The sequence below is a fragment of the Neltuma alba genome, unplaced genomic scaffold (assembly GCF_004799145.2).
Source record: "Neltuma alba isolate B1F8T4 unplaced genomic scaffold, ASM479914v2 tig00012471_pilon, whole genome shotgun sequence".
Lineage (NCBI taxonomy): Eukaryota > Viridiplantae > Streptophyta > Magnoliopsida > Fabales > Fabaceae > Neltuma > Neltuma alba.
In genome coordinates this window covers 1-25,916 of record NW_021636946.1, presented here as the reverse complement: position 1 = coordinate 25,916, position 25,916 = coordinate 1, and the positions used below count along the sequence as shown (strand labels likewise).

Sequence of the window (25,916 nt, the reverse complement as noted above, 5' to 3'; positions counted from 1 at the left end):
ATTATAAATATTGGTGAGATTTCTTGTGTTTTTTAATGATACAATAACTTTATAATATTATGATTATTTTTAATAAGTTAATAATTACTTGTAGGGATGCGTATGAACGTCATGTTGTTGACCAACAATTAGCAGAGATAGTATTGCAACATGCATCTGCTGCTAGATGGATTGGAGCCATCCCCAAAGAAAAAATGGTCACGTGCATATGACGTTGAAGGTCGACGTTATGGACACATGACAACTAACCTTGCAGAGTGCATGAATGGTGTATTCAAAGGTGCTCGAAGTCTACCCATAACTGGTTTAGTTAAAGCGACCATGTATAGAGTTAACAACTATTTTGTAAAGCGTGCCCAACAAGTTCATGCGCAATTGCAGCTGGTCAAGTGTTTTCTGAGACACTAACAAAGAAGTTAGACATAGTAACACAAGGTGCATCTGGATGTGTTGTTCGAGAGTTTGATAGAATATCAACATCATTTGAGGTTATCGAGCCATACAATATTCAACTTCGTCAATTTCGTCGTTGTTGCAAGGTTAACTTGATTGATAGAAAATGTGATTGTGGAGAATTTCAAGCAGAAAAGTTTCCATGTATGCATGCTGTTGCAGCTTGCTCACAAGTAGGCATTAACCATTTGCAATATGTTGATCCTGTTTTTAGGTTAGAAACCATGCAAATGGCTTACAGTAACAACTTTCATCCAATAGGAGATGAGACTTACTGGCCGCAAATTGATTGCCCTACTCTAATACCTGATCCATCAATGATTAGAGATAAAGGCCGTCCTCGTTCAAGTCGCATACGTAATGAGATGGATTGGACCACACCCAACCCACCCAACAAATGTGGATTATGTAGACAAATTGGTCATAATCGCTCTACTTGTCCTCAAAGAGTGGCATCCAGACAATAAATTATGTATTTTGCTTATGTAAAAAGAAAATTATACATATGAAGATGAAATGTAAATGGTTTTTGTAATTTTTTATATTATGTGAATATTTATTTGTTATGTTGTGTTTAGATATTTGAAAATGGCACAATATCCAGAAGAAGTCATTAACCCTGGTCCAGAGGATAACTCACTTCTGTACTTACAAACTCAACATATTTCGCAACAAGTTTGGAATGAAAATGTAAGTAATCTCTCTTAACTACTACTTATTAATTCTATGCTTTAATACTAACTTTTTTTAAAAAATTTTCTCTATAGGTTTCTCGAATCCTACACACTAGACGAGTCATGCATGCTAATCGAATGATTGAGCCACCCAATCAGATACTTGAATATCTTAGATTAGCTGGATTTTATGGTGTTGCGAGGGTAGGGCAATTTGATTACGACCGGAGTTTGGTCTCAGCCCTTATTGAGAGGTGGCGTCCTGAGACTCACACATTTCATACTACACGTGGAGAGTGCACAATAACATTAGAGGATGTTGCTATACAGTTAGGCCTTCCTTGTGTAGGAATGCCTGTCATTGGGAAAACTGACTTTAATTGGCAAGATGTTTGTGAATGGCTTCTAGGGGTTAGACCACCTGCAGATAGAATACTTGGACAACGACTACTTATGAATTGGTTGGAAGAGCACTTTAATCACTTACCTGATGATGCAGACGATGTACAAGTTCAACAATTCACTCGTGCATATATTCTCAGGTTGATTGGAGGATATCTCATGCCAGATAGATCGTGTACTAGGGTGTATTTGATGTACCTTCCACTACTTTATAATCTGGAAGAAGTTGGAAATTTTAGTTGGGGTTCAGCAGTTTTAGCTCACCTGTATAGAGAATTATGTAATGCTACTAATCCAACTGAAGATGGGATTGGAGGGTGCTTATCATTATTACATTTATGGGCATGGGATCGTTTTCCTACGCTAGCACCACACAACAACCTGTATCTCCAGATCCACAGTCTAATATCTACCCTCTCTTACCTCCTTTGGTTTCAGGTATGCCAAAATCACACAACAAATATTTCATATGTACTTATTATTGAAATTTTACAAATTTTAACACTACTTTTTTGGGTTGTTGATAATGCTAGATGGAAAAATGTAGGACAAAATCCTCGTCCAAGTGTCACATCCTTACGCCAATATAGGAGTCTTCTTGATAGAATGACGGATGATGACATAATTTGGCAGCCATATGAATCTTCTGAAGTGCGCCAATTGATTCCAGAATACTGCTTGGCAACACCTGAAATTTGGCTTGCTTCAGTTCCTCTAATATGTTTTCATATTATAGAATGGCATCACCCTGATCGTGTACTAAGGCAATTCGGTCGTCAACAACCTATTCCTGTCATGCCTGTTCATTTAGGAAATTACCATACAATACAACTACGTGGCAGAATAAGCACAAATTGGACTGAAGAATACTCAAACTTCATTGAAGCATGGAATAGATGGCCACACGCTGTTGTTGATGCTCCTCTGGCACTTGGTGAACTTGATCGAACATCTGAGTACATGCAATGGTATTGGAGACATACAAGACGATGGATCCAACGTGTTAGTGGTGATACTGGCTATGTGGTAAGGTTTTTTTTAGTTTTTTCTGATCAATATCATCATTTTCTTTTATACGAAAATTTTTTCAAACCTAATGTTTTATTTATTTCAGGCTGACATAGCAGAACAGTTATATAGGCTAACAATTAATTCTCGTTCAACATGCTCTGATTGCATTGATTATCGAGAAAGAGTTGCTCGAGACCAGCGTAACATCTTACTTGCAGTTAGAGAACAACGGTTTAATATGAATTCTCAACCAGCTCCACCACCAGTTGAGCTACCCCGTCCACAAATTCCTCGAGATAGACCAAGCAAACGGCGAGGCGGTTACTTGTCTACTCAGCCACCAATTGTAAATGAAAATTTAAATGAACAAGAGCCTCAAAATTTTAGTCATTTTGATAACATACCAGTCTCATCAAGCCCTATCGCCTCTTCCAATCCAACTCATTTTTACCCTCATCACATGCCATCATCACCAACATTATCCCATTCTGACTCACCCAATCCTCCTCAATTTCAGTCATTCATGTCCTTATTTGATAATCCTGCATTATTATCGATCAATATAACACTTCTTCTTTTGAGCAAGGTGGTCCATCAAATGAAGCATTTGTCACCCCTCGACAATCAATTTCTTTAGCCGAATCACCTTGGTTTGATTTAAATACGTCAACTGCGCAGACAAATGAGACATTAGATCAAACTCAAGAAGTAAATATACAACAACGGCCACAGCGTGCGCGGAGGAGACCAAGATGTGGCACGGGGAGTCATTATTTGTGAGGTAAATTAATTCTTATTTTTGTTCATGTCAATTTAATTGTTATTTGTTATTAATTTTATAACATTTAATCATTACTTATTTTCTTTAATCACTTTTTAATTAATAGAATATTAATTATTACTATTATCATTATATAATTATTAACTCATTATTCTAATGATATGACCATTATTAACATCACTGTAGGAATATTTATGTGGTGAGAGATTGTGAAGAAGTTGTTCAGATGCTGGTGAAATTTAAAAGTTGTTCACACTAAGATGAATTTCAGCTAGACGGAAGAAAAGGTTTATTGGAGGAATTACTCTTACTGAGATGAATTTTAAACGTTGTTCAGGCCAAGATGAAGTTCAGCTGCATGGGAACCAATGTTTATTGAAGAAATTGCTCTTATTAAGATGAACTTTTAAAGTTGTTTAAACTAAGAACAACTTTGAGTGTAGTATTTGGGGAAATAATTCCCACTATGTAGTATTTGAAGAATTTTTTTTCCCTATTTGCAACGTTTTGCTAAAAATTCCCTAAGTAACACAAAGCTGGGTTTGATTGCAAAACCCAAAACATGCAAAACAAAAGCCCCTTTCACTCCGTTAAGTGAGGAGAAGGCTTATGATGAGTGGGAATACATTATTAGCTTTCGACTAGAAATTAAGGATCAAATAAAATGTGAATCTGATGGATTTTTTTCTAAAAATTCTTGGAGGAGATTATCATATTTCTACAATTCAATTAGATGTGAAATCTAGAAATTTCCTCAATATACTATTTATTTTTAATAAATCTATATTAATAAATCTAATTAATATTAATTAATTATTAATTAAATAGAATTAATTAAATATAAATAATATTAAATAAATAATAAAATATTCTATTTATAATTTTAGAATTTTAGTTATAATTTTGGAATAATTAAATAAAAAGAATGCCGAATGCCTTACATAAGTAGAATTCATACTATACACTCACATGCAAAAACAAAGTATTCACGCATGAGAGACAAGGAATGACTACTCTATATTGATGGGAATATTTGGGAAGGGAAGAAACACTTTGCATGGGGCTGGAAAAGGCAGAAACAAAATACGAAAGCTGAAAACGCATGGAGTGTAAGACAAATAGTGGGTCCCACTGAAGTTGTTCAGACCAAGAACAACTTCCATTTTGTGATGTGGGTCCCACTGAAGTTGTTCAGACCAAGAACAACTTTCATATTTTGGATGTGGGTCCCACTGAAGTCGTTTTTAGTCTGAACAACTTCTGTATAAATTTAAACTCGTTCACTGCCTGAACGATTTTAAGTGTAGTATCTGAGTAAATATTTTTGATCTTATAGCATCTGAGTAAATACTTTTACTGTTTGTCGTGTCTTGATAAAAAAGCCACGCATGGAATGTAAGACAAAAAGTGGGTCCCACTGAAGTTGTTCAGACCAAGAACAACTTCTATTTTGTGATGTGGGCCCCACTGAAGTTGTTCAGACCAAGAACAACTTTCATATTTTGGATGTGGGTCCCACTGAAGTCGTTTTTGGCCTGAACAACTTCTGTATAAATTTAAACTCGTTCACTGCCTGAACGATTTTAAGTGTAGTATCTGGGTAAATATTTTTGATCTTATAGCATCTGAGTAAATACTTTTACTGTTTGTCGTGTCTGGATAAAAAAGCCTACCTGTCACCTTAAAAGAAATCTCACCTTCTCTGAAAAGTTGAAAATAAAATATCACTATGTGATTCTATTTATAAGATAAAGAAAGTAGTATTTTTTCCTAATACAAGTCACCTCATTAAATTTCTTATATAAACATTTAATTTCACCTCTAATTTATTATTTTTCTCGTTTTATTAGACTCCTTATTAGAGTGTATATCTTAAATATAGACAAAATTGAAAAATTATTAAATTTTAATAAAGAGTTAACAAGATTTAAAGTTTTTTTAAGTTATGATAAAACACATTAGAAGTGTTTTATGAATAGAATTAGGGAAAACCATATTGAAGGTACCTATACTTTTTTTCAATTTTCAATTTGGTACCTATGTGTTTTTGTTCTTAACTAAATCTTTATTTTTCCTCTATTAACATCATTAATCCTTATGTAGAGACTAAAAATATCAATAGAACAAAGTTATAAGAGCTAATGTTGCTAAAAAGATAAAATTAAATGTTTAATTAAAGGGAAAAAAACACATAGGTACCAAATTAAAAATGAAAAGAAAGTATAGGTACCTTCAATATAGTTTTCCATAGAATTAAAGGAGTGACATTTATATAAGAAGTGGGCCGGCGGCATATTCTTCATAAACAACTACATTAGCTAGCTGGGCAATTATGGTTCCATTAAGTAATAAGTAGGTATAATATTTTGTCAACTAATTCACATGCCACCCACATCTATCATAAACATATTAATATCAACATATATACTTTCATGTCAACAAAACAAAAAAACACAACCTCAAAGTGGTTTGTGTTGAGATCATCATCATTATCATTATCACTAGTTAATCATATTTGACTTCTCCTTTTCTTTTCAATTAATAAATTATATATTTGCCCCGGGTTTCACCGATTAAGAAAATATCCCAAGAAAACAAAAGATGTTGTTTGATTATTTTTGGGCCGTCATCTTTCAATACAATGCATTTGTATAAATTCATATTAATTGTTAGTGGAACATTTGATGACCTCTTACGTTAATTATTATTATTATTATACATGTGAGTCTTTGGTTTAAGTACAACCTCAGATCCATTAATACGAAGTCAACCCCCCATATAATCCCACATTTATTCACTGACGAGCCAAATTAAGTGGGTGAAAAGACGACACATACATGTGTGTATAAAATAATCAATTGCCACTGTAGATCTCTCAAATAATACTAAAGTACTCCTCCGGTCCTTAATATAAGACCCATTTAATTAATTTGATTAGATTAAGGAAGTTAGGTAAGTTGGTTAATTATAAGAAAAGTGACACATTTTTCCTAAAATACCATAATTATTTTTCTTAATACCCCATCTTCCTCTTCTATTTGATTATGGTTGAGGGAGTATTCATAAGGGTAATTTAGAGAATATTGATAAATATGAGAAATGGGTCTTATATTTAGGACCAAAACCAACTCAACAATTGGGTCTTATATTAATGACCGGAGGAGTAATATTTATTTTAATCCTAGATATAAGTCTCCAATCCACTTGATTTATCATATTTATTTATTTTTTTAAGACAATCCTTGTAATAATAGGAGTTTTAGCCAATATAGTTGATTAGCAAAGATATTTTAGGAAAGACAATGCTTATTTGTTACAAATAATTAACTTAACTAGTTTTTTTAATTTACTTACATTAGTCAACAAACGCTTATACTACCTGAGTCCTTAATATAAGATCTCATTTGACTTTTATTTCGATTTTAAATATAAAACTCCAATCTACTTTGTCTCTCATATTTATATATTTTTTTAAGATTGTCTTTCTAATAATAGTAGTTCTAACTAACAAAGTTTATTAATGAAGATATTTTAGAAAAGATAATATTTATTTATTACAAATAACTAACTTAACTTATTTTCTTAATCTCTTTAATTAGTCAACTAGCTCTTATATTTAAGACTCGAGGTAGCATTACAGATTGGAGATGGTACTAATGATTCTACGGTCTTACTTTGATGATTGTATAGGAGATATTTTGACCAGAGACTAACTTTTCTTAGTTATATGAAACACGCTTCATAATGTTGGCGAGGGATCATATGATCGGAAATGACTTTGAGTCAGTGTAGACAACGACAGCCACATAGAATCATATGCTATACAACATTCATTCGGTCACAGCTTTATTATAAACAAACAGATATTATCTGTTTTTACCCAATAAACCTCCGATTTTTTTTTTTGGCTAATAACCACAGATATTATTTGTTCAAGTTTACCGTGTAAGACAACTTTCTGCGCGTAAAATTAGAGTCCCTCCCCCCCCCCCCCAAATCTAATCTAGTAAGGCGAATCGATTTAATCCAAGTTCCTATATATCCTTTAATTTTTACTCTCAATTAACTTATTTTGATCCGTTTAATAAGGCGAATCGATTTAATATATATCATTAGAAATATACTTGCTATGCCCCCCATGTATATTATTGATTATCTAAAACCAATTTGCATGGATCTAAATTTTTTTTTATAAGTTTTTAATAAATTTTATTTTATAAACGGAGTTCACAGTTAACATAATGTTTTAATTATTAACTTAAACTGATTAGTTAATATTAAAAATTAATTTTCTAAATCAAAAGCATATCAATTTCAGAGAGTGATCTATTATAACTATATGAATGCTTTATTTGTAATTCTTATCTATGAGTAAATTAAAGAGAATTATATACGGTTCTCAAATAAGAAAATGAATGACCCATATATAAGTCTTAATATTTATAAATACAAGAATTTGACATGAATTAAGAAGTCTGATTCATGAGTAGGATTGAGAAAATGATTAAGTTATTTATTTGGGATTTGTTTATAATCCTCCATAAATTAATAATTAAACTGGCCATCGAATATATGTAGCTTGTTTGTTACGAGATAGTACTTATTTAGGGTTTAAGATAATTTCAAATAACTAGTAACTTGATTAAAAAAAATTAAAATTATAGTCCATACAAGAAGTAACAGTGAATAAGAAAATTAAAATCCACCTTTTATCCATGGTTCAGCAGGCAAAAGGATTGGACATGCTCATTAAAAGAGTGGATTTGACCCTAAAACACGTCGCGGCGCTAGAAGAGACATCTTTAAAAACCAAGGTCTCAGCTTGTAAACAACAAAATCCTCTTGTCCCAATTTAAGCTATTGTGCTGGATAGGGCTGTGGTCAAAGGTTAATTGCTATGCCTTTGAATTATAGGTGAGCCCAACTTTTTTCCTAATATTCATTCACAAAAATATATATATGTATGTATATATAAGATATGAAGTCCGATGTCATGTAAATGCAAAAGATTCCTTTTAAAAGAGTTACTTATATTTGAATTCGATAATCCATAATACTTAAATTAATTTGGTACAACTGGAAGCTAGATATTGTACTAAAAAAAGTGGGCATAGGAGGGTATGGCATGCATGGAGAACAGTAGTAAAAACTAACAAGTGTTGAAGCTATGAGTAGGGGTGGGCTATGCCCTGTGTGGTTGAAAGATGAGAAGGTAAGCTGTAAAGACCTAAAATGAGGGGACCCCATGATTTAAATGCAAAGAAATTGACAAGAAGGATACTTTCTGAGAAGTAAATCTCTCTCCCTCTTTCCATATATATGTGAATTAACTAAAGATGCATGCCAGCACCTTCTATGCCGCTAAAGGTGATGAGAATACAATAGGGCCATAGCAATTTCCAGAACATGCCCAAATGATCACTGGAAGAATCAAAAGTTGGATCTTTGATCTTTTCCCCCCACTTTCCATGATTCTTCCTTTTCATATTCTTTTTCATAAAACAAGCCCAAGCATTCATGAATGAGTGCCAACTGGGGGCAACCCCCAACTATTCCACCATTTTCCTTCTTCAGCAAGCAGCCCCATCAATCGCACCTCTTATTGCTGCCCCATTATCATAGTCCCATAAATACCAAAGAGAAATAATATCTTGAGATCTTTCTTTTACTTTAAAAAAATATCATTTGCTCTCTTTTAGTCCCTTGTTGTGATTCCCCCACGTTAAGCAAGAGGCATCCACTTTTATGGGTTATTTATTTATATTATAAAATATTCTTCCCGTCCTAAATGCAATACCCATTTTGTTGTGTCAATTATACTACAAAAAGGGCCTTACATTTAGAACCAAATGAGTAGAAAGGTATAATTTAACTAACAAATTATTAATTGAGATGTTAAGCAATCTTATCCCCATAAGAAAGAGAGCACAAGTTTGAATCCCAGGAAAAAAGCTTGTTAGGAGGATTTTAACATTAACGCTCTTGACCTAACAGAAATTAGTTTTAAACCTAACATGACTTGAGCATGCTGAGTTAAAAAAAAAAAAAGAAAGGTATAATTTAATAAAGTAAATAATACAATAAAATGATTCTAAAAGTGAATAGTAACATTCTGCCTTTCTTAAAAAAAAAAAAAAAAAAAGCAAGCACGCAACACTTAAATATATTACTAATTAATTTTTACAATAGAATAAAAATCATAGGAAAATCACATTTGGCCCAATAGCGAAATAAGAACTTTTTTTTTAATTATTTCTGTTTAATATTTAATATGCTTTTGTAATTATTATTTAACAATTTTTTTATTTTTTAAAGTAGAGATGCAAAATTTGTTTTCATTTTTAAAAATAGTTTTTATTTTATATTGTTATTCTTTTCAGTTTTATGACAAAACACTAGCTCTATGGTTCCGGTACTTGCAGAATTATCTCATAGGCCCCTTGCTTCGCAGGAGCACTAGGCAGGAAATAGAATTCATCAGCTGCCTTCAAGACTAATAATCAATATTAATAGATCATTGTAGTGCTTATAATACTTGAATGGATTAATATTATACTTTCTTTTCTTCTTTTTTTTTCAAATTTCACATATTTGTTCCGTTAGCTTTATGAATTTGGGGTACATAGCACAAGTAAAGCTTAGTCGGTCAACAATTTTTAGTTGATTAGCTCGCATGTCACGATTAAAATTTTCTCCACTGGTCACTTAATCTTTGAAAAGCTATTCTTGATACGATCCTGGGTCGTTAGTTTGGGCTTAAACGCACGAGGGTCGTTATCCGTACATGCAACGGCAAAATTCTCCCCTACTTGAGAAGTTCCAGATCAAACCAAGGACCCCAGAAGCAAGACGGCTGGGCCAATGCGCCTCATTTGATCACCAACAGGCCCAAGTGTCCTTAACCCGATGAAACAAAAGCGCTGCGAGGAACATAACGAGCTACCCCGCTCTCAGCCCCATCATTAGCAGACAGTGATGGTGACTGTGCATATTAAAGAATCTCGTACATAAATCCAGTATATATGTACAGAGTTTTATACATTATCATGTAAACAATGGATTACATGCCATCCTACTGCTGAGGTTCCCCACTATTTATCAGCTTATCTAACACCAGATTAAGGTCAACCGGTTGCTCATTCTCGGCCAGTTTTTTAACCGTTGCTTTCACAGCATTCCTCCGGAATCCCATTGCCACAGCATTTTCAACAATATCTTCAATTGACACATTGCTTTCAGTTCCACGAGAACTAGATGCCTCCTTCACATCCAAGGCCATTGGTAGTGCACGGGGCAGAGCTTTTGGAGTGGGAGAAAACGAGAGCGGAGGTTGTGAAGTTTTCGTGGCCAAACTCCAGTAGTCAGGGGGAGGCCTTGCAACATAATCACTTGCGTTTCCATTTCCGGGTTGTTGATGCAAAGGGGTCTTCCCAGTGGCAGACGGTAATACAGGGATGGGAAGGCAAGAATATTCAGGTGGCATGTAAGGTTGCTTTGGGGGTTGGTGATGCCCTTGATTAACAGAAGCGTGGAGAGTACTGTAGGGTGCCTGTGGATGAGGCAATTGAGACGATTCTGAAAATGATGAGTTCATATAAGGTCGATATTGTGTCACTGGTGGTTGAGTTAGACGCATACAGTGCTGGCGATTAGCAGAATCAAGAGTTGGCAGCTGTGGTCGGGTGCATGTTTGATATTGTTGAACAAAATTGGATTGGTTCTGCCCCAATTGTTGAAGAACTGCTGTTGCTGTATTTGCAGGTATTTGCAATGAATTTTGAGGGGAGCAAGGCGGAGCATAAGAAGGTAGATCAGAGAGTTTTTGTTGGCAAGCGGCAGGGCTTGGATGTGGTTGGCAATCCTGCGAATGGGCAGATGACACTTGTTGCTGAACCCCTTTATTCTGAGTATTCCTGTTCTGTTGTTTTGATTGTAAATCAACTCTAATTTGTTGAACCATTGCTAGCTGAAGCTGAACTTCCGCTATCTTTTGTTTATCTCTCAAGTCTTGAATGCCGCTTTGAACCTGCAATGGAGTACTAGCTATTTATTTTGAATTTAGAAGAGCGCAAGGTCTCAGATTGCTGAAAGATAAAGATAAAACTCATTCTGGAATCTCCAGTCATGGTGACTTGGCAAGGAAACTTCATTTGCAAAGAAGTCTTAATCTCTCTAAGGTGTCACAATATCCTTTGCCTACAACTCAATCTCACTTTATCAAGAGATCTGCGATTGGAAGAAACAAAGGTATTCACAGAGAAACTACAGAGTGAAACAATATGTTTGGGAGAGATCTTCCTTTACAACTTATCATCACAGGTGGGCTAGCGCAGTGCAACAAAAGAGGAATCAATACTTCAGAATAATCCAATTTAAAGGTTTAGTTCTCAAATCAAAAGCATCAATATTATGACCGAGTGGCTAATCTGATGCAAGAACGTCACTATTTCAAGGCAACTTCACCGGGCGACAGTAAAAAAAGTAGATGTTAGCATCCATTACATGATTCAAAATATCTTGAGGGATCGCATTCATACGAAGACGGTAATCTAACATACAGATGCCAAAGAAAGGACTACAAAGGAGAAAGCAGACAGCAAGGATGTTAGACACGATGTAACCCGCAGTTGAGACAAGACAACTGAAACTTTTTTTTTTTTTTTTTGTGTGCCTAGCATACAGAATCCAAAGAAAGGAATAGAAAGGAGAAAATAGACAGCAAGGATGTTAGACACAATATAACCCCCAGTTGAGAGAGGTTAAACCTTTTTCTTTCCTGCCTTTTTTCCTTTAACAGCGCACCAATGCAGTTCTTCCAATTCTCAAGTCCCAAAAATAATAGTTATAATTCAAGGTTATTCAACCCAGAGACCCATTAAGGCATCCCTTGGGAATCATTGCCATAGCAGGCTCAGTAATTATTTCAGAAGTGTAGACCGTGATCACTAATGCATACTTTGTGGTAAATTTACACACAAAAATCACTGAGGAAAATGAAGTCATGTATGATAAGCACCAACCCAGAACTCAAAATCCAGGGATCCCAATATTATCTCACTACCAAGGTCAATGCAATGACATATAGTGGAACGGCGAAAACTGTAAACCTCTTTTTCTGTGAGCAATCAAGAAGGGATAATTTATGAAGTAGAAGCTTAGACATCGATGCTACATAACACTAATGGCGAAGGGAGGGAAAACTGGCACGGCTATGGCCAATACTTTTCCCCCCCTTGGTATTGCATAGTGCTATATATTTTCAACCACCGCAATATATATATATATATATATATATGCAAACGTACTATATGTATGATTATCAATCCCAACCCTCGTTAGCTAAATTGGCTCCGTCCCACGCTCATTATGATAGTCACCACCTACGACATATAAACTAAAAGACCACACTGAATGAGTTTCTGTTCTTTCTAAGCAGTAAAATCCTATATCCAGGTTGTCTGTTCCATGAATCCAATGCACAGATCAATCCGATTAATACAGGTTCATCTTCCATAATTACACTGTCGGTGTTTTGACATTTAAGAACGAAGATCCTCCAATTATATAAATGCAGCTTATAGGAGGACCAGGCGACCAGCCAACTCATCAGTTAGAAAAGCACGAGGAATAAGAAAAATACTGCATTCTATACGCTCAGTACCTCTGTCATCATATCCTCCAGTTCTCTCAGCCTTCTCCCTGTTTTCCGGTGGTAGAACTCTGTTGAATCCTTCAAGTTAGCAATCGACCCCTCCAATTGATTGTTCCTATTCTCCATCTGAGTTATTTGCGCACTGATAACATGTGCAGCTCGTAGCAGACGACCAACATGCCCTTTCATTTTCCCGTCAATCATAGAAGCGATAACAGCAGCATAAGAAACCCCATCTTCCCTGCCACCAGCATCACCGCGTCTTCCTGTAACACCACTGCTGCTCTGTCCCGACGCAAAAATGCGGAGGTGAAAAAAAAGAAGAAGAGGGAAAGAAAATAAGATAACCAGACAAAGCAATTAAGATTAAGAGAAGAGGAAGGGAGTGAAATCTTCATAGGTACTTTGAGAGAAAAAGAGGAAGCGAGTGAGCCGGAGGATCGGAGGGGCGGAGTTGGCCGGAAGTCAACACCAGAGTGCAGGTGATCCTTAAACGCAACGAATTCATCGCTTTCATACCCCTCGGCATCGTCGGCATCTCCTCTGGCAACTCCAGGGCTTCCGGATTCGAAGGAGCTGTTAGATTCGGAACGAGCAAAATCTATCACCTTCTTTGCCATGATGCTTCAATCAATGACGGAGCGGACTGATGAGGGGAATCAGCAAATTTTTCCCTTTTACTCCGAAGCTAAGAGTTTATTGGCGAAGCAATTCTCACCAATTTTTTGGGCTAAGTTGAGAGCGGTGGGTTAAATTACTCACTCTTGATCATTTTGGCTGCTGATTTTCATTTTAGAAAATAAAATTAAGGTAACATTATTAAAATAAGATGAGGAGGGTGGATCATCGTAAATCTTCAAGGATTAGCTTTTCACTGCCTATATATGCTGACCAGAATCTAAAAGGCAAAGCTATAGTTGATACAATTTATTATAAATTACATGTTTTTGACTTTTTGCACTTGTAATGAATGAACCCGCGCCCCCAAAAAAACGCTGAAAAATTGTTGATACAAGGTCAACTTAGAATGAGTGGATTAACTAACTGGGCAAATGATCATTTCTACAATTATTTCTGTTTATTTGTAGTTTGAATGCATTGTCAGATGATTCATGACCTGTTTATTGTGGCTAGACTAATCAATTTTTGGTGCGTATGTTGTGGAATTGTTAATAAAAAAGTTAGAAATAGTAAAACTGCATCGGAGATACAAATCATTTCATACACTTGGGACATAGAATCAAGAATGAGCCCAAAAGTCCCCAATTGGGGGTTATTTGGGATCATCAAAATAAGTACTCTACAACAGACAATCCTGAAGAAGCCTCAGGCCAAGGAACATGGACCCGCACCATCATCTCCTCGTACTCAAAATCTGTGTCTTCCCCGTTTATTTTACAACTAATTGGCTTCTCTGATGCAAACATCCTCATTTCCCCACAACCTCTTAACTCTATTTTTACCAGTTTCTGGTGTTCCTCAATTTCCACGGATTGAATGGCGCCGCCAGAATTAAGCATGTTCACTAATCCAATAGGAGCAAATTGAACCAGTGTTCGAGGCAAAACTCTGACAGGAGAAACAGTGACAAGTTCAAAACTAAATGGGTCCAATGAAACTTCGAACCCCTCTGAATACTTCAAAACCTTCAACTTGTCTTCCTTCAACATATAAACAGCAAACACGTTACTTCCTTTATAATTAACAGGCCATTTTCCATTGCTCCATTCAATGTCTTTAGGACTTGCCAAACACGTCACTCTTTGTGAATACTCAGAGGCACTCTGGTTTCGCCTTGTTCTCGGACACCACCCTCCTCCTTGACAGTTAAATAAACCCAGAACTCCCGTACACTGTAATTTACATACAATTGCAGAATTAGGATACTGAAGTCCTATCAAATTAAGTAATTCTGATTTAAAAAAAGGGCGAACTTATCACATATATGCATTACTTACTTTGTTGAGATTCCAAATTTTGAGCATGGTTTTGCCATCATGGAGAGGGTCGTTGAACAAGCAGTCTCGGGTGGGGAGAGCATAATGCTGGCATCGCAAGATGGAGCCGTCGGGCAAGACCAGAGTCTTGAGCAAGTTGAAGTTGTGTTGGCCCACACAATCGCTCACATAAATGGGGCCACCAGAGATGGATCTGGAAGCAGCGTGGAACTCAGCACAGGGATGAGTGGACTGAAACATGTCCCAGTCAGGCTGCACAAAGTTGCCCATCCACAAGCTGTTGTACGCACAGTGCACCATGTGACAACCTTGGAGCCAATACGTGCCGTTTGGATCCCCCGATGGATCTGTGCACCAAAAATCATCCCCTGCGTCATCGTTTTACAATGCCACTGTGAGTCTCCAGTGGGAATTCTCAAAGAAGGGCAAATTGAGTAAGGAAAAGGTATTGAGTGGCTCAGTGAATATAATTACCAACACGGGCGAGTGATATGGCTTGTGTGCCAAGGAGAAAGAAGTCATTACAGTGCTCCATGCTGGCTATCACTCCGTTCCCGTTGAAATGCTTCTTCACTGAAGCTGTAAGTGCGTTGTAGTATGCTTTCGCCAGCTCAACCCGTCCCCCATATTCTTCTGACAACATCTCAAGCAACTGCAAAATCAATTGCATACCCCCCAGTTAGTCCTTTCTCAGATATATTACTACGTCCAGTTCTTAATATAAAACTAAATCTTGTATCAAGAACTGGAGGTATTACATTACAACAGTTCAAACTCTGATCAGATTTAATCATCCCGTAATTGATTCACACCACTTGCAAGTATGTACCAACGTGATTCAGATTCAGTATCATCATCTCAGTGATATAAATCTCTTGTCAGTTAACTTGCTTTTGTCGTCTCCTTCTTAACAGATTAATTAGTTAAAAGCTTATGGGACCAAACATGCTAATATATAGAAGCAACCAAATCTCAAACCCACCGACAAAATGACCCAAAAACAATGTCTAATTAACCAGCTACGTGCAATTCTCCACAATGAAACAGAAATGCACTGAAAGTGAGCCACTGGACTTTGTAAATTGGCAAACCTAAGCCTGTTTTTTTTTGGGTCAGAAAACCTAAGCATTAACACCATAATTAATCACTGGACTAGAGTCTGTGGATCTGGATGCTGATATGATAGGGCCTCTATACTCACCAGGTAATGCTTTCATGGAGGGACACTTGGCAAAAGAAGGGGACACTTGCAATGATAAAGCATATTGTGTGTGACACAATTGCCTTTCAATAATTCTCATAACCTGCAAATTACAACCACAGCAAGTCTATTCGCATGTTGTGTTCTTCCTATGACACCAGCACATTGCATATATAGCAAAACTATAGGATAATGGTATTTCTAAACAAATTAAGAAAAAAGAAATCCATGACGTCATAGGGATTATAGCCTCAAGCATATACGGTGGCTACGGACGTCCGAAGCCAGTGTTGTAAGAATGTGTAAATATAAATTATTATAGGGCCTACTTTGCTGGAAATTGGTTTGAAAACTCAAACAATCATGTGCATGTGGCCCCACAAATTATATATTGCAATGAGCTCACGAGTTAACCATTCCGAAAAAGGCAAAATATATATTCATGAATCATGCTTAGGTATGATTATTTTATTTTTAAAAGAACTGAACTTTTAATCCAACCGTCTGCGCATACCCGGTGTCAAGAAATATTATAGGGAGCGGGAAGAATTTTCCAGAAGACTTACATGTATGACATCCACTTTGACGCCGTCAATTCCCGCCGATTCCAGATGGGAGTGTAGCCCTTCGTACATCTGATGGACTATCTCCGGTGGGACCAGCCCGACACCGTTGTTCACAATCTTGTCCACCGCCAGATCCTCCATCGTCTTCTTCAATCCCTCCGACAACCTCGGAGCAACCACCTTAGCCTCCGGCATCCCCGGCACATTTGGTCTTATCCCACCCCAATACCCACACAGCGCGTGCCACACATACACATGCTCTATGCTCTTAAACTCCTCCTTTAGATCCCTCACAAACCCACCCATTCCCGTCTCGTAGGGTAACCGACGACCACGATAGTCCCTAAATTTGTAATTCTCTTGGAACTTAATCAGCCTACATGGCATTTGCTCACCTGCGGCCGTTCGATTCATCCCTTCTTGATCCGTTATAGGGTCGTCGTCGTGACAGATTGATTGCCAGCCATCGTCGATGAGTACCAAACCCGGAGGGCACCCTCCTTCCACTAAGCCTTTAACTCCCTCCCACACCCCTTTTGGGTGTACCTTCAAATAAAACGCGTCCCATGTACACCAACCAAACTTGTCTACGATGCCTGGTGGGGTCTTCTCTTCTAGAAGCCTGAATGTCCCTAAATGGACTCTGATCACTTTCATGGCTTCTTTGATCAAGCGGTAAGGGTCATCGCCGACGTGCATGTAGAGACAGCTTCTGAAGGTGGACCCACGGACACGTGTGGACCCGCTCTCGACGCAAATGTCCACGTTGTCGTTTAACCCCGGCTGAAGTGAAGCTCGGAAAGGACCTTCAATGATGGGAAGCAGCAAGACGTAAGGACGATCACCGGTGTCGCTTTTGTCCAGGATCATCATTTGGGTCTCGTGCTCGACGTCGTTTCCGCTGGTTCCAACCCAGTGGGTGGTCCACCAGACCTTGAATCTGAATATGCTCATGAACCGAATCCCTCTGAGCTTTCCGAGAGGAACCACGTGTCGGCTTCGGGGCTCTTCGGCAACGAAGCCCACGAAACAACCGACGGTGGCGGTGGCGGTTTTGTTGGAGGAGAAAGAAGGAGAAGGGGTGGCTATAATATTAGCAGGGACGTCGGTGAGAAATGGGCGGCCATTAGCGAGGAAAGTTGGTCCTTCCAAGGTTATGGACAAGGGAGTTTCACTTTCAGAATTAGCATCAACAAGGCTCAATAAGTCTAGTGCAGCAATTTTGGTTAAGCTTGGGGCCATGACAGAAACTCAAGTCACAGTACAGACCCAGTAATGTAGTGAATAGTTTATAAGTAGAATAGAAAGATCTGTAAAGAGAAAGCTGATACGGTTGGTGAGGCAGTTTGCGAAGAGGGCAGAGGAGGGTTTATATAGAAGAGAGGAAGAGGGGGGGCGGGGGCAGCGTCCTAGCTTGTTCTGAGGTTAGTGGAGCACCGTGGGGTTACTTTTTGGCACATTCTAGCGACAGCCATGACTGAAAACTAGCTGCCTGGTGTAAGGACATGTGAGTCGTTTGTACTGCATGTGTACACCGCTCGTTTTACCAAACATATAAAAATAATATGGACCAAAAAAAAAATATATAAAAATAATATCTTTTTTTAATAAAGAGTAATAATTAACAATATCACTTAACACATTAACAATTGTGCTACCGATCTAATTTGTGGTCTTATATGTAAGCCAAGCTTTATTTCTCTTATTGCCCACTGGTTACAACCGGGATATATTATATAAGTTTTGATTTGATGTACTAAAAAACAATAATGATAATAGAACTAGTTTTAATGGTATAGATTTAAATTTGTAACTAATAATTTTTTAAATTAAAAATATATTTTTAAAAAAATTTTATTTAAGAGATTACATTTATTTTTTATTATATACTTATTACAAAAAAAAATTTTTTAAAATAAAAAATTTTAAAATTTAATTATTAACTATTTATAGTAAATTTAAACAACAATCAAATATGATGTGACATTGTGATTTGTATGCAATGTGCTTTTTCATATTTCGTCATATAGATCCATGAAACCATATTTAAAAAAGAATTACCCCTCTCATTGCAAATCCAAAACTTAAATTAGTTATTTGTAAAGAAGAATGTGGTTTGGATAATATCTATGTTTTTAATTATTTAAATTGAAAATTAACTAGCACACGCTTAATCCAATTTTTACCAACACGCATATATTCCATCAACTTTTTTCTGACCTTCATATCTTCTACCAACTTCCTGCAAGTAGTAAAAGTGATAAGAATATAGACTGTCCAGATGAAGAGAAACAAAATATAATGCAAAGTGTGAATGACTCAACACGAAACTCCAGAGAATTCCGTCCATCCTGTTAGACATTTTTTAATATTTCATTGATCCCTTGCCAAGCAACGGGGACCTCCAAAAGTGGAGAATGAAAAAAATCAGTCTTATTGAACAAGCTTTGACCATTGAAAATTAAAGGAACTGCAAATGATTGGTTCTGTTCTTAAATATGATTTACTTATTTTCTAAATAAATTAAAGTGTACTATTTTCCTTTTGCCATAAATGAGTATCCTACGTAGTACGTATCACTTATAAATTTGCAAATTTTTCAATATAATCTAGATTCATAGAGTTGCACACTTGCACTCCCCAATCTACAGTGTACTTTGTTTTTTAAGGCATTAATTATAAATAACTCTTTTCAGTGGAAATTCAAGCATTTGCTCATGAGAGACCAACACTTCGTGGTTTTTTTTTTTTTTGTCTATAGGTATAGATTTTTTTTTATCAAAAACAATCATGTTCGGGCATTGTCAGTTACTAAATATAAGTATCTTTCTAAATGAATTATTACATCATATTATGAGAAATTAGTTATTTCTGTTAGACCTGACCTCATTACTAACCTTTCATGTTGTTAACTCGCTCCTTTCTCCTTCCACGCCCAAATTTTCAGGTGGGGTTCGGTAATCATTCAGTGAGGTTTCTGGACGGATCGTGGGTCTTTCTGGATGTTTCCTGAGCTTTGCCCTGGGCCCAACGCTTGCTTTTAACCATTTCCTTTTATTTACTGGCTAATGCGTGGGCCATCCCTTTCTGACTTCTATCTTGTCGAATTTTAATTAGAACCACTCATTTTCATTCGTTGAAAGGTCTTTTTTTATTTGGTTAAAGGAGTAAACTATCTCTTCATTGAATTAATTCAGCTACAATGAAAAACTATAAAACACAGCCACACAGGCCTGTATATATTCACCATATAGTCCTAGCCATCCTCTTATGAACAGATTTTATTTGCAAGACTTTAGTGTCAAAATTAACCTCCCATGTAAAATTTATAAGAAACCATACCGTCCAACTTTCAATTTCAAACCACGAGACTCACATCATAGCTTGTGCAAAGCATAAAACCCACAGTTGTGTTTGAATTTATAGTGATATTCATGTAAACTTTTGGAAGAAAGCGCGTATGCGAATGATTATGAGATAATTATGTGCACACAACATAATATTTAAAAGAACTTGTAATGATTTTGTCATCGTTTAACTTGTTACTCTTTCAGTTTTAAATATAAAACTCATTAATTACACTATAAAATAAGTTTTATATTTAATAAAAAATAAATTATAATTTGTTAAAATTTTTATATTGTATATTTATCATATAAAAAATGGTCTTTGATGATTGTCATTTTAGTATTCACGAATTTTTCTATGATACCTTATTATACGTTTTAAAAATGTTTAGTGACATAAAAATTTATCCTATATGTACAGATGCCATGTTTCGATGCTTCTTCCTGAGGTACAACTCTATCTGTCCAATTCTTTATTTTTATTTTTTTTTGGACCAGCTGTCCAATTCTTTATTGTCCTTTAGTCTCCGGCAAACTGTCATTAGCTTCTTTTAATGATGTCTTATTATAGTTGATGATAATTTCCTTTGATTAAATTAAGCAGAGTTAGGAGTATGTTCTGCCGCCAGAAACTTCTACTGAATTGTGGAAGGCGTACTTCGCAGGAAGAACATACTTGAAGAAAATATGTATCCGTCAACTTAGGGAACAATTTTCACATATTCATCTATATCTATCACAATATTTTTTTATATAGAAAATATTCAATATCTGGCCTGATTTTGAAGCCTGATTTTCTGTTGTAGTAACATAAGCTCGTTTATATTGAAAACCTTTTTTAAAAAAAAAAAAAACTGTATATCTATTAATCACAAAGCAGAAAACAGGGGCTTCTTCTATCAACATGCATCTCACGTTAAGAAAGATAGAATTTGATCATAGATACAATAATTCCCTTCCATCCTATGTAATACTACCTCCGGTCTTTAATATAAGACTTTATTTGACTTTTATTTTGATACTAAATATAAAATCTCAATCCACTTTGTCTCTCATATTTATGTATTTTTTCTCAAGATAGCTTTTTTAACAATGATAATTCTAGTTAATACACTTGATTAGTAAGGATATTTTAAGAAAGACTGCACTTATTTATTACAAATAACTAACTTAACTTATTTTTTTAATCTCTTCAAATTAGTCAACTAGCTTTTATAATTAGGACCGGAGGTAGTAACTTGGTAAAGTGATCAGCCATAAAATTGTTTTTTTTTTTATAAGTGTAGTTAACCGTCGCCGGCGAATCCATTAAAAACCTTTTATTGATGGACTAATTTCAAGTACAATTTCTCATTTTACAGTGGAATTACTTAATAAAAAATATAGTATATGCAGTATATAATTCTAAAATTTAACTATGTGATACTAAATTACAAAAAAAATATAAATAACGTATTACATGACATAAATAATATGATTTTAATTTGTTTTAACATGTAAAAATGTATTATTTTATGTGGAAAATGTTTTTGCTTTTGCTGAAGGAAAAACTGGTTAATAAGGATATCAAAATCAGACTTAAAATTTCAACTTACGGAAAAAAATACGAGCAAAAAATTAGATAATTACGTCACAGGGGAATCAATAACAGAAAATATACAAAAATGGATGGGAATAGGATTCATTTTTTCCCTAAATATATTGGCTGAATTTTCTCGCCTTGTATTTTTTTTTTTAAAGTTGTATTATAGGCATTTAATTTCATATTTTATATTTATTTTATTATTTTTAATTTGGCAAAAATTAAATGAAAATTGATTGCTATTGCCACCTTGGTGTGTTAGCTGAACTGGATCAAGCTAACATAGTTTGATATTCAAGGTTTTAGTCCAGGTAAAGCCACTCATTCTTAACTCATCAACGGGTCACGTTAGGACTCTCAATGTTAAATGCCAGATTTAGGATAACTGGAAAGATTATTATTAAACACTCCTTCATGGATCGTGGTCAGATTCTATTTCTGATACATAGGATCTTTGTAAAGAGGCAAATTTAGAGCATACTCAGAATCTCTGATGACAGAAGAAAAACATTATAAGTGAGGCTTTCAGAAGAAGAGAGAAAAAATACTGGAACCATAAATTGGGCCACACGTTATCATCATAAATTAGTAATAAAGCAATCCGAGATTATTTGGGCTGGGCCGAGGAGAACTATCGAGGTCATGTCGGCTGTGGGCGCCTATCGATCGCTCCTGAGCCTGTCGTCTCACAGTCGCCCGACCATTACGTCGTTGTGATGAAATATTGAACAAATCGGTTGTCGGAAGTAGCGAATAAAGAGTCCAAGTTATGGAGTCTGATCATCCTGAGAATCTTCAAAACAACAATGATTCGGTCTTTGTTTGGGATGAGAATTCTCAGCTCTACTTCCATGCCAGGTTTTCTTTGAATTTCGAACATTTGTCTGTTATTATTTTTGTGTCTGTTGATTCGGTATTCCGTATATTCCTAGTTATCTTGCAAGCACAAGGATGTTCAGGTTTCGTAGAACTCGTATGAAATGCCATTTAGGATGCTTTAGTTATTTATATGGTCATTTACAACTGCAGAACGATTGTTTGATTCTGTACTGGTGTTTAATCCCGTCAAGTTGTTAATTTAGCTATTTTCAAAGTTTCGATAAGGTTAACGTCAGGAGCAGAATTCCTTTTCCCCCCTTGTGTTTCATTCTAGCTTCACAATCACAATCAATGTTTCGTTCAGCTCAAATGCTCAATTTTCAACATCGAGGATGTGGAAATTACAAAATTGACCAGAAGATTTGTTACTGTGCTTTTCGTATTAATATATGGCAATTAATCTTCTCCTCTTTTTTTTTTTTTTTTGGGTTCTTTGGGGAATGGGTAACTTCCCGCAGTAGTGGATTTTACCATGACCCTAGTGCTGGCTGGTACTATAGCAGCAAGGATGGTCAATATTACAAATTTGAGGACGGCAATTACGTACTTATAAGTTCCAATGAGGTAAGTTCATGATTATTATAAATGCGCTTCAGTTAATGTTATCTTAAATAAAGTCTTATATTATGATCATTTTAATTTCATGATTTAAATTCTTTTGCATATTGTCCCACCCAGGCTGATGATGGAGAAACATTCCTTTCCAATAATGTTGCACCGCAAGACCCTCCTTTACTAGGTGGTTCTTGTCAACAAATATATGGTGACAATGAGGAGATTTATTCTACCTTTATTGAAGGTACATCAGATTGGCATCAACAGATGGGAACTGTTGCTGATGGATTTTCTCATGGTGAGGAATGTAACTGTTTTACTTTATTTGGAAGTGAAACTATTTATTCATAAATATGCCAGCTACGATAGCTTTGGAATATGTTCTGGCAACAGTAATACTGCGCGCTGACGGGTTGAAACTGATTCTACAATAGCCAGGGACAAGTACTACTGCAAAGTGCCTCCTAGTCATGTCCCCAACATCTGCACTTTGCTCTTTAATGCAAATAGAAAATTTCATTTGTTCTACACTTGGGGAATCTGCAGTTTTGGTTCATACACACAGCACTCATTGATGTGAGAAGCGCCGGTTAATTAAGTAGTTTTCTTTTTAGCAGCTCCCGTGGATTGCACAAGTAGTCCAACTTCTGAGAAACCTCCTCCTCCACCATCTGAGTGGTATGCATCTTCCACATCCTCATTGTTCATCATTTCTCTTATTCTGTACTCTTCTCCCCTAAAATATTATCCATTCACTAATTGCAGGTTAGAGGACACATTAATTGATCTTTACTTGTCTGGCTACAACAACCCAGCTGTAGCTGATACAGCAGTAATGCCCCTGGAAACAGATGATGGAGCTGAGTTAGCAGCAGATGGTTTGTTTGCATCCTCCAATCTCCATGGTCTTGTTAGAAAAATAAAGTGAAATTCGGATATCTAAGAAAGTTTCTAATGGTCCTGTTTCGCCTAGGTACCCAGAATAACAATACTTATGAATTGGAAGAAGGTGAATGGATCCCAGAGGATGAAAATGGCATAGCTGACATAGATGAAGGTACTCTGCTTTCATATGCATGTACACACACATGCACAAACCTCTGAACGCAACAGAGGTGTCATTTGCCTTCATCTTATCACTTGTGTCTTGAGCAATTAGTTGCCTGTTTGGTGAAGCTTTTTAAAGTGAACAAAAGCACTATGGCTTTGGGGAAGTATAACAATTCTTCATTACAGTTTAGGACTTTAGGCATATGGTCTACCTCCGTTGAAAATCCTTCTATTCATTTTTATTACTTGCTATGGACCATTACAAACGTTTCAACAGATGAAGAGAGATGGCGTGCTCAGTATGGCCAAGTCATTGATTCAGAGAAAGAGGTGGGTTCTGAGTTTCCAGCAGTGGACTTGTGGGAATGGGAAATGGTTCGAGGACACCGAAAAGATGGAAAAGATGAGGTGGCCAGGTTGGTTGGAAGATTAGTGAAACGATCCACTAAGCTTCATCCTTCTATGCCCTCAGGTGGCGGAAAATTAAGATCTGCTCCTATCTGTGAAGCTCATCTCGATCTGGTACGAGTCAAAACAGGTCTGCATTTTGTTCTTGGATACATAATTATATACATCACCATGTTAAAGAAGACCTAATTATTAGTATGTTATATGCAAGAGGTGATGGGTATTTAATTTGAAATTTTCTTGCACTCTTTTCCATTCATATGCTCATGCTCTCTCTGCAATAACAGATTTCCAATTCTATTATTCTATTGAAAACTCAGTATCTATTTAGAATTGGCTAAAGTTTACACTTGGTCTTTTAACTTTATACAAAGTTTTAATTTAGTCCCTTAACTTTAAAAAGCATACATTTGGTACTTTAATTCTAAAATCATTAGGCTTCAATGATGATTTTTTTGTAACAATCATGAATATTTTGAAAATTAAACTTAATATGTTAGCATTTGAGAATATTTTATCAACATTTCAGATCTTAATGTCATCATCTTTTTAAAAAAATTTTAGGGTTAAAGGATTAAAAGTATACAGATTGAAATTTTGTACAAAGTTATAGGACCAAATGTATCTTTTAGCCTTTAGAATTTGTCATATGAATTTCTTTATCATGTTGAGCTGGAATCAACCGTCAAGGATGGCAGCTTATGTGGAAAATTTTGAATATTGGGATTTGTAGTGGTGTGATAATACTAGAAATATTTCCTGGATTAAGTATGGCTGCTTTTCACCAGGACAAGTGTACAAATTGCGAAATCCCAGTGCAAGTTATTTAGCTTCACTGTCAACATATGATTCTGCCAATCCTACAAAGGAATGGGGATTTCCTCCATTATCATCTGATTGGAATACTACCCATATATCTAATCCAGTGAAAGTTCTGCATCAGCTTCTGGTGGAGTATGCAAGGACAAAGGTCTACCTGTGCTGCCAAATCAGTTAGCCGCATCTAAGGTGTGTATTTTGATTTAAAAACTAGGCAAGCCCTCTCATTCCATTCAGACAACATAGGAAAGTGTGCCAAACTCATTAACTAGTTTATATATATATGTCAATGCCAACTAACAAGGTAGTGCCAAAAATAGACTTATGACTTCTAAAGCTTATTTGAGCTGTTTACATTGTCGCTGCTGTGCCAGAAAAGAACCTGTCAGTACAGAGATAGAGCTGCTGAAAGAAGAATGTTGCACGGTGCTTTTAGTGTGGGTCCAGGACAGAAGAATCCAGTTGCTGGTGACAATGATACACCGTCATCACCTGTTGCGGACTGTCCACAAGGAGCTGCAGCTGAGGCACTGGAAATGTCATTTGGGGCTGGTTAGTTATGCTAGAAAATTATGAAA

The 25,916-nt window shown here is 36.0% G+C and overlaps 3 protein-coding genes and 1 pseudogene across 3 annotated transcripts; 2 read left to right on the top strand and 2 right to left on the bottom strand.

The window, feature by feature from the left end:
• Positions 1–1,041: 1,041 nt before the first annotated feature.
• Positions 1,042–9,818, top strand: LOC114727412 (serine/threonine-protein phosphatase 7 long form homolog). Its single transcript, XM_028914122.1, has 6 exons — positions 1,042–1,143; positions 1,221–1,669; positions 1,834–1,967; positions 2,077–2,555; positions 2,644–2,886; positions 9,702–9,818. The coding sequence occupies exons 1-6, from the start codon at positions 1,042–1,044 to the stop codon at positions 9,816–9,818; spliced, it is 1,524 nt and encodes a 507-aa protein (XP_028769955.1).
• Positions 9,819–10,283: 465 nt separating this feature from the next.
• Positions 10,284–13,751, bottom strand: LOC114727411 (uncharacterized). The gene is made up of 3 exons (XM_028914121.1): positions 13,378–13,751; positions 12,983–13,258; positions 10,284–11,347 (listed from the first exon to the last, which is right to left on the bottom strand). Exons 1-3 carry the CDS (start codon positions 13,591–13,593, stop codon positions 10,394–10,396), a joined length of 1,446 nt encoding a protein of 481 aa, XP_028769954.1. The 5' UTR covers positions 13,594–13,751; the 3' UTR covers positions 10,284–10,393.
• A 468-nt stretch (positions 13,752–14,219) lies between these two features.
• On the bottom strand, positions 14,220–17,946 carry LOC114727414 (galactinol--sucrose galactosyltransferase-like). The gene is made up of 4 exons (XM_028914123.1): positions 16,699–17,946; positions 15,406–15,583; positions 14,932–15,299; positions 14,220–14,826 (listed from the first exon to the last, which is right to left on the bottom strand). The coding sequence occupies exons 1-4, from the start codon at positions 17,938–17,940 to the stop codon at positions 14,260–14,262; spliced, it is 2,355 nt and encodes a 784-aa protein (XP_028769956.1). The 5' UTR covers positions 17,941–17,946; the 3' UTR covers positions 14,220–14,259.
• A 4,366-nt stretch (positions 17,947–22,312) lies between these two features.
• LOC114727413 (uncharacterized) lies at positions 22,313–25,890 on the top strand (annotated as a pseudogene).
• Positions 25,891–25,916: the final 26 nt, after the last annotated feature.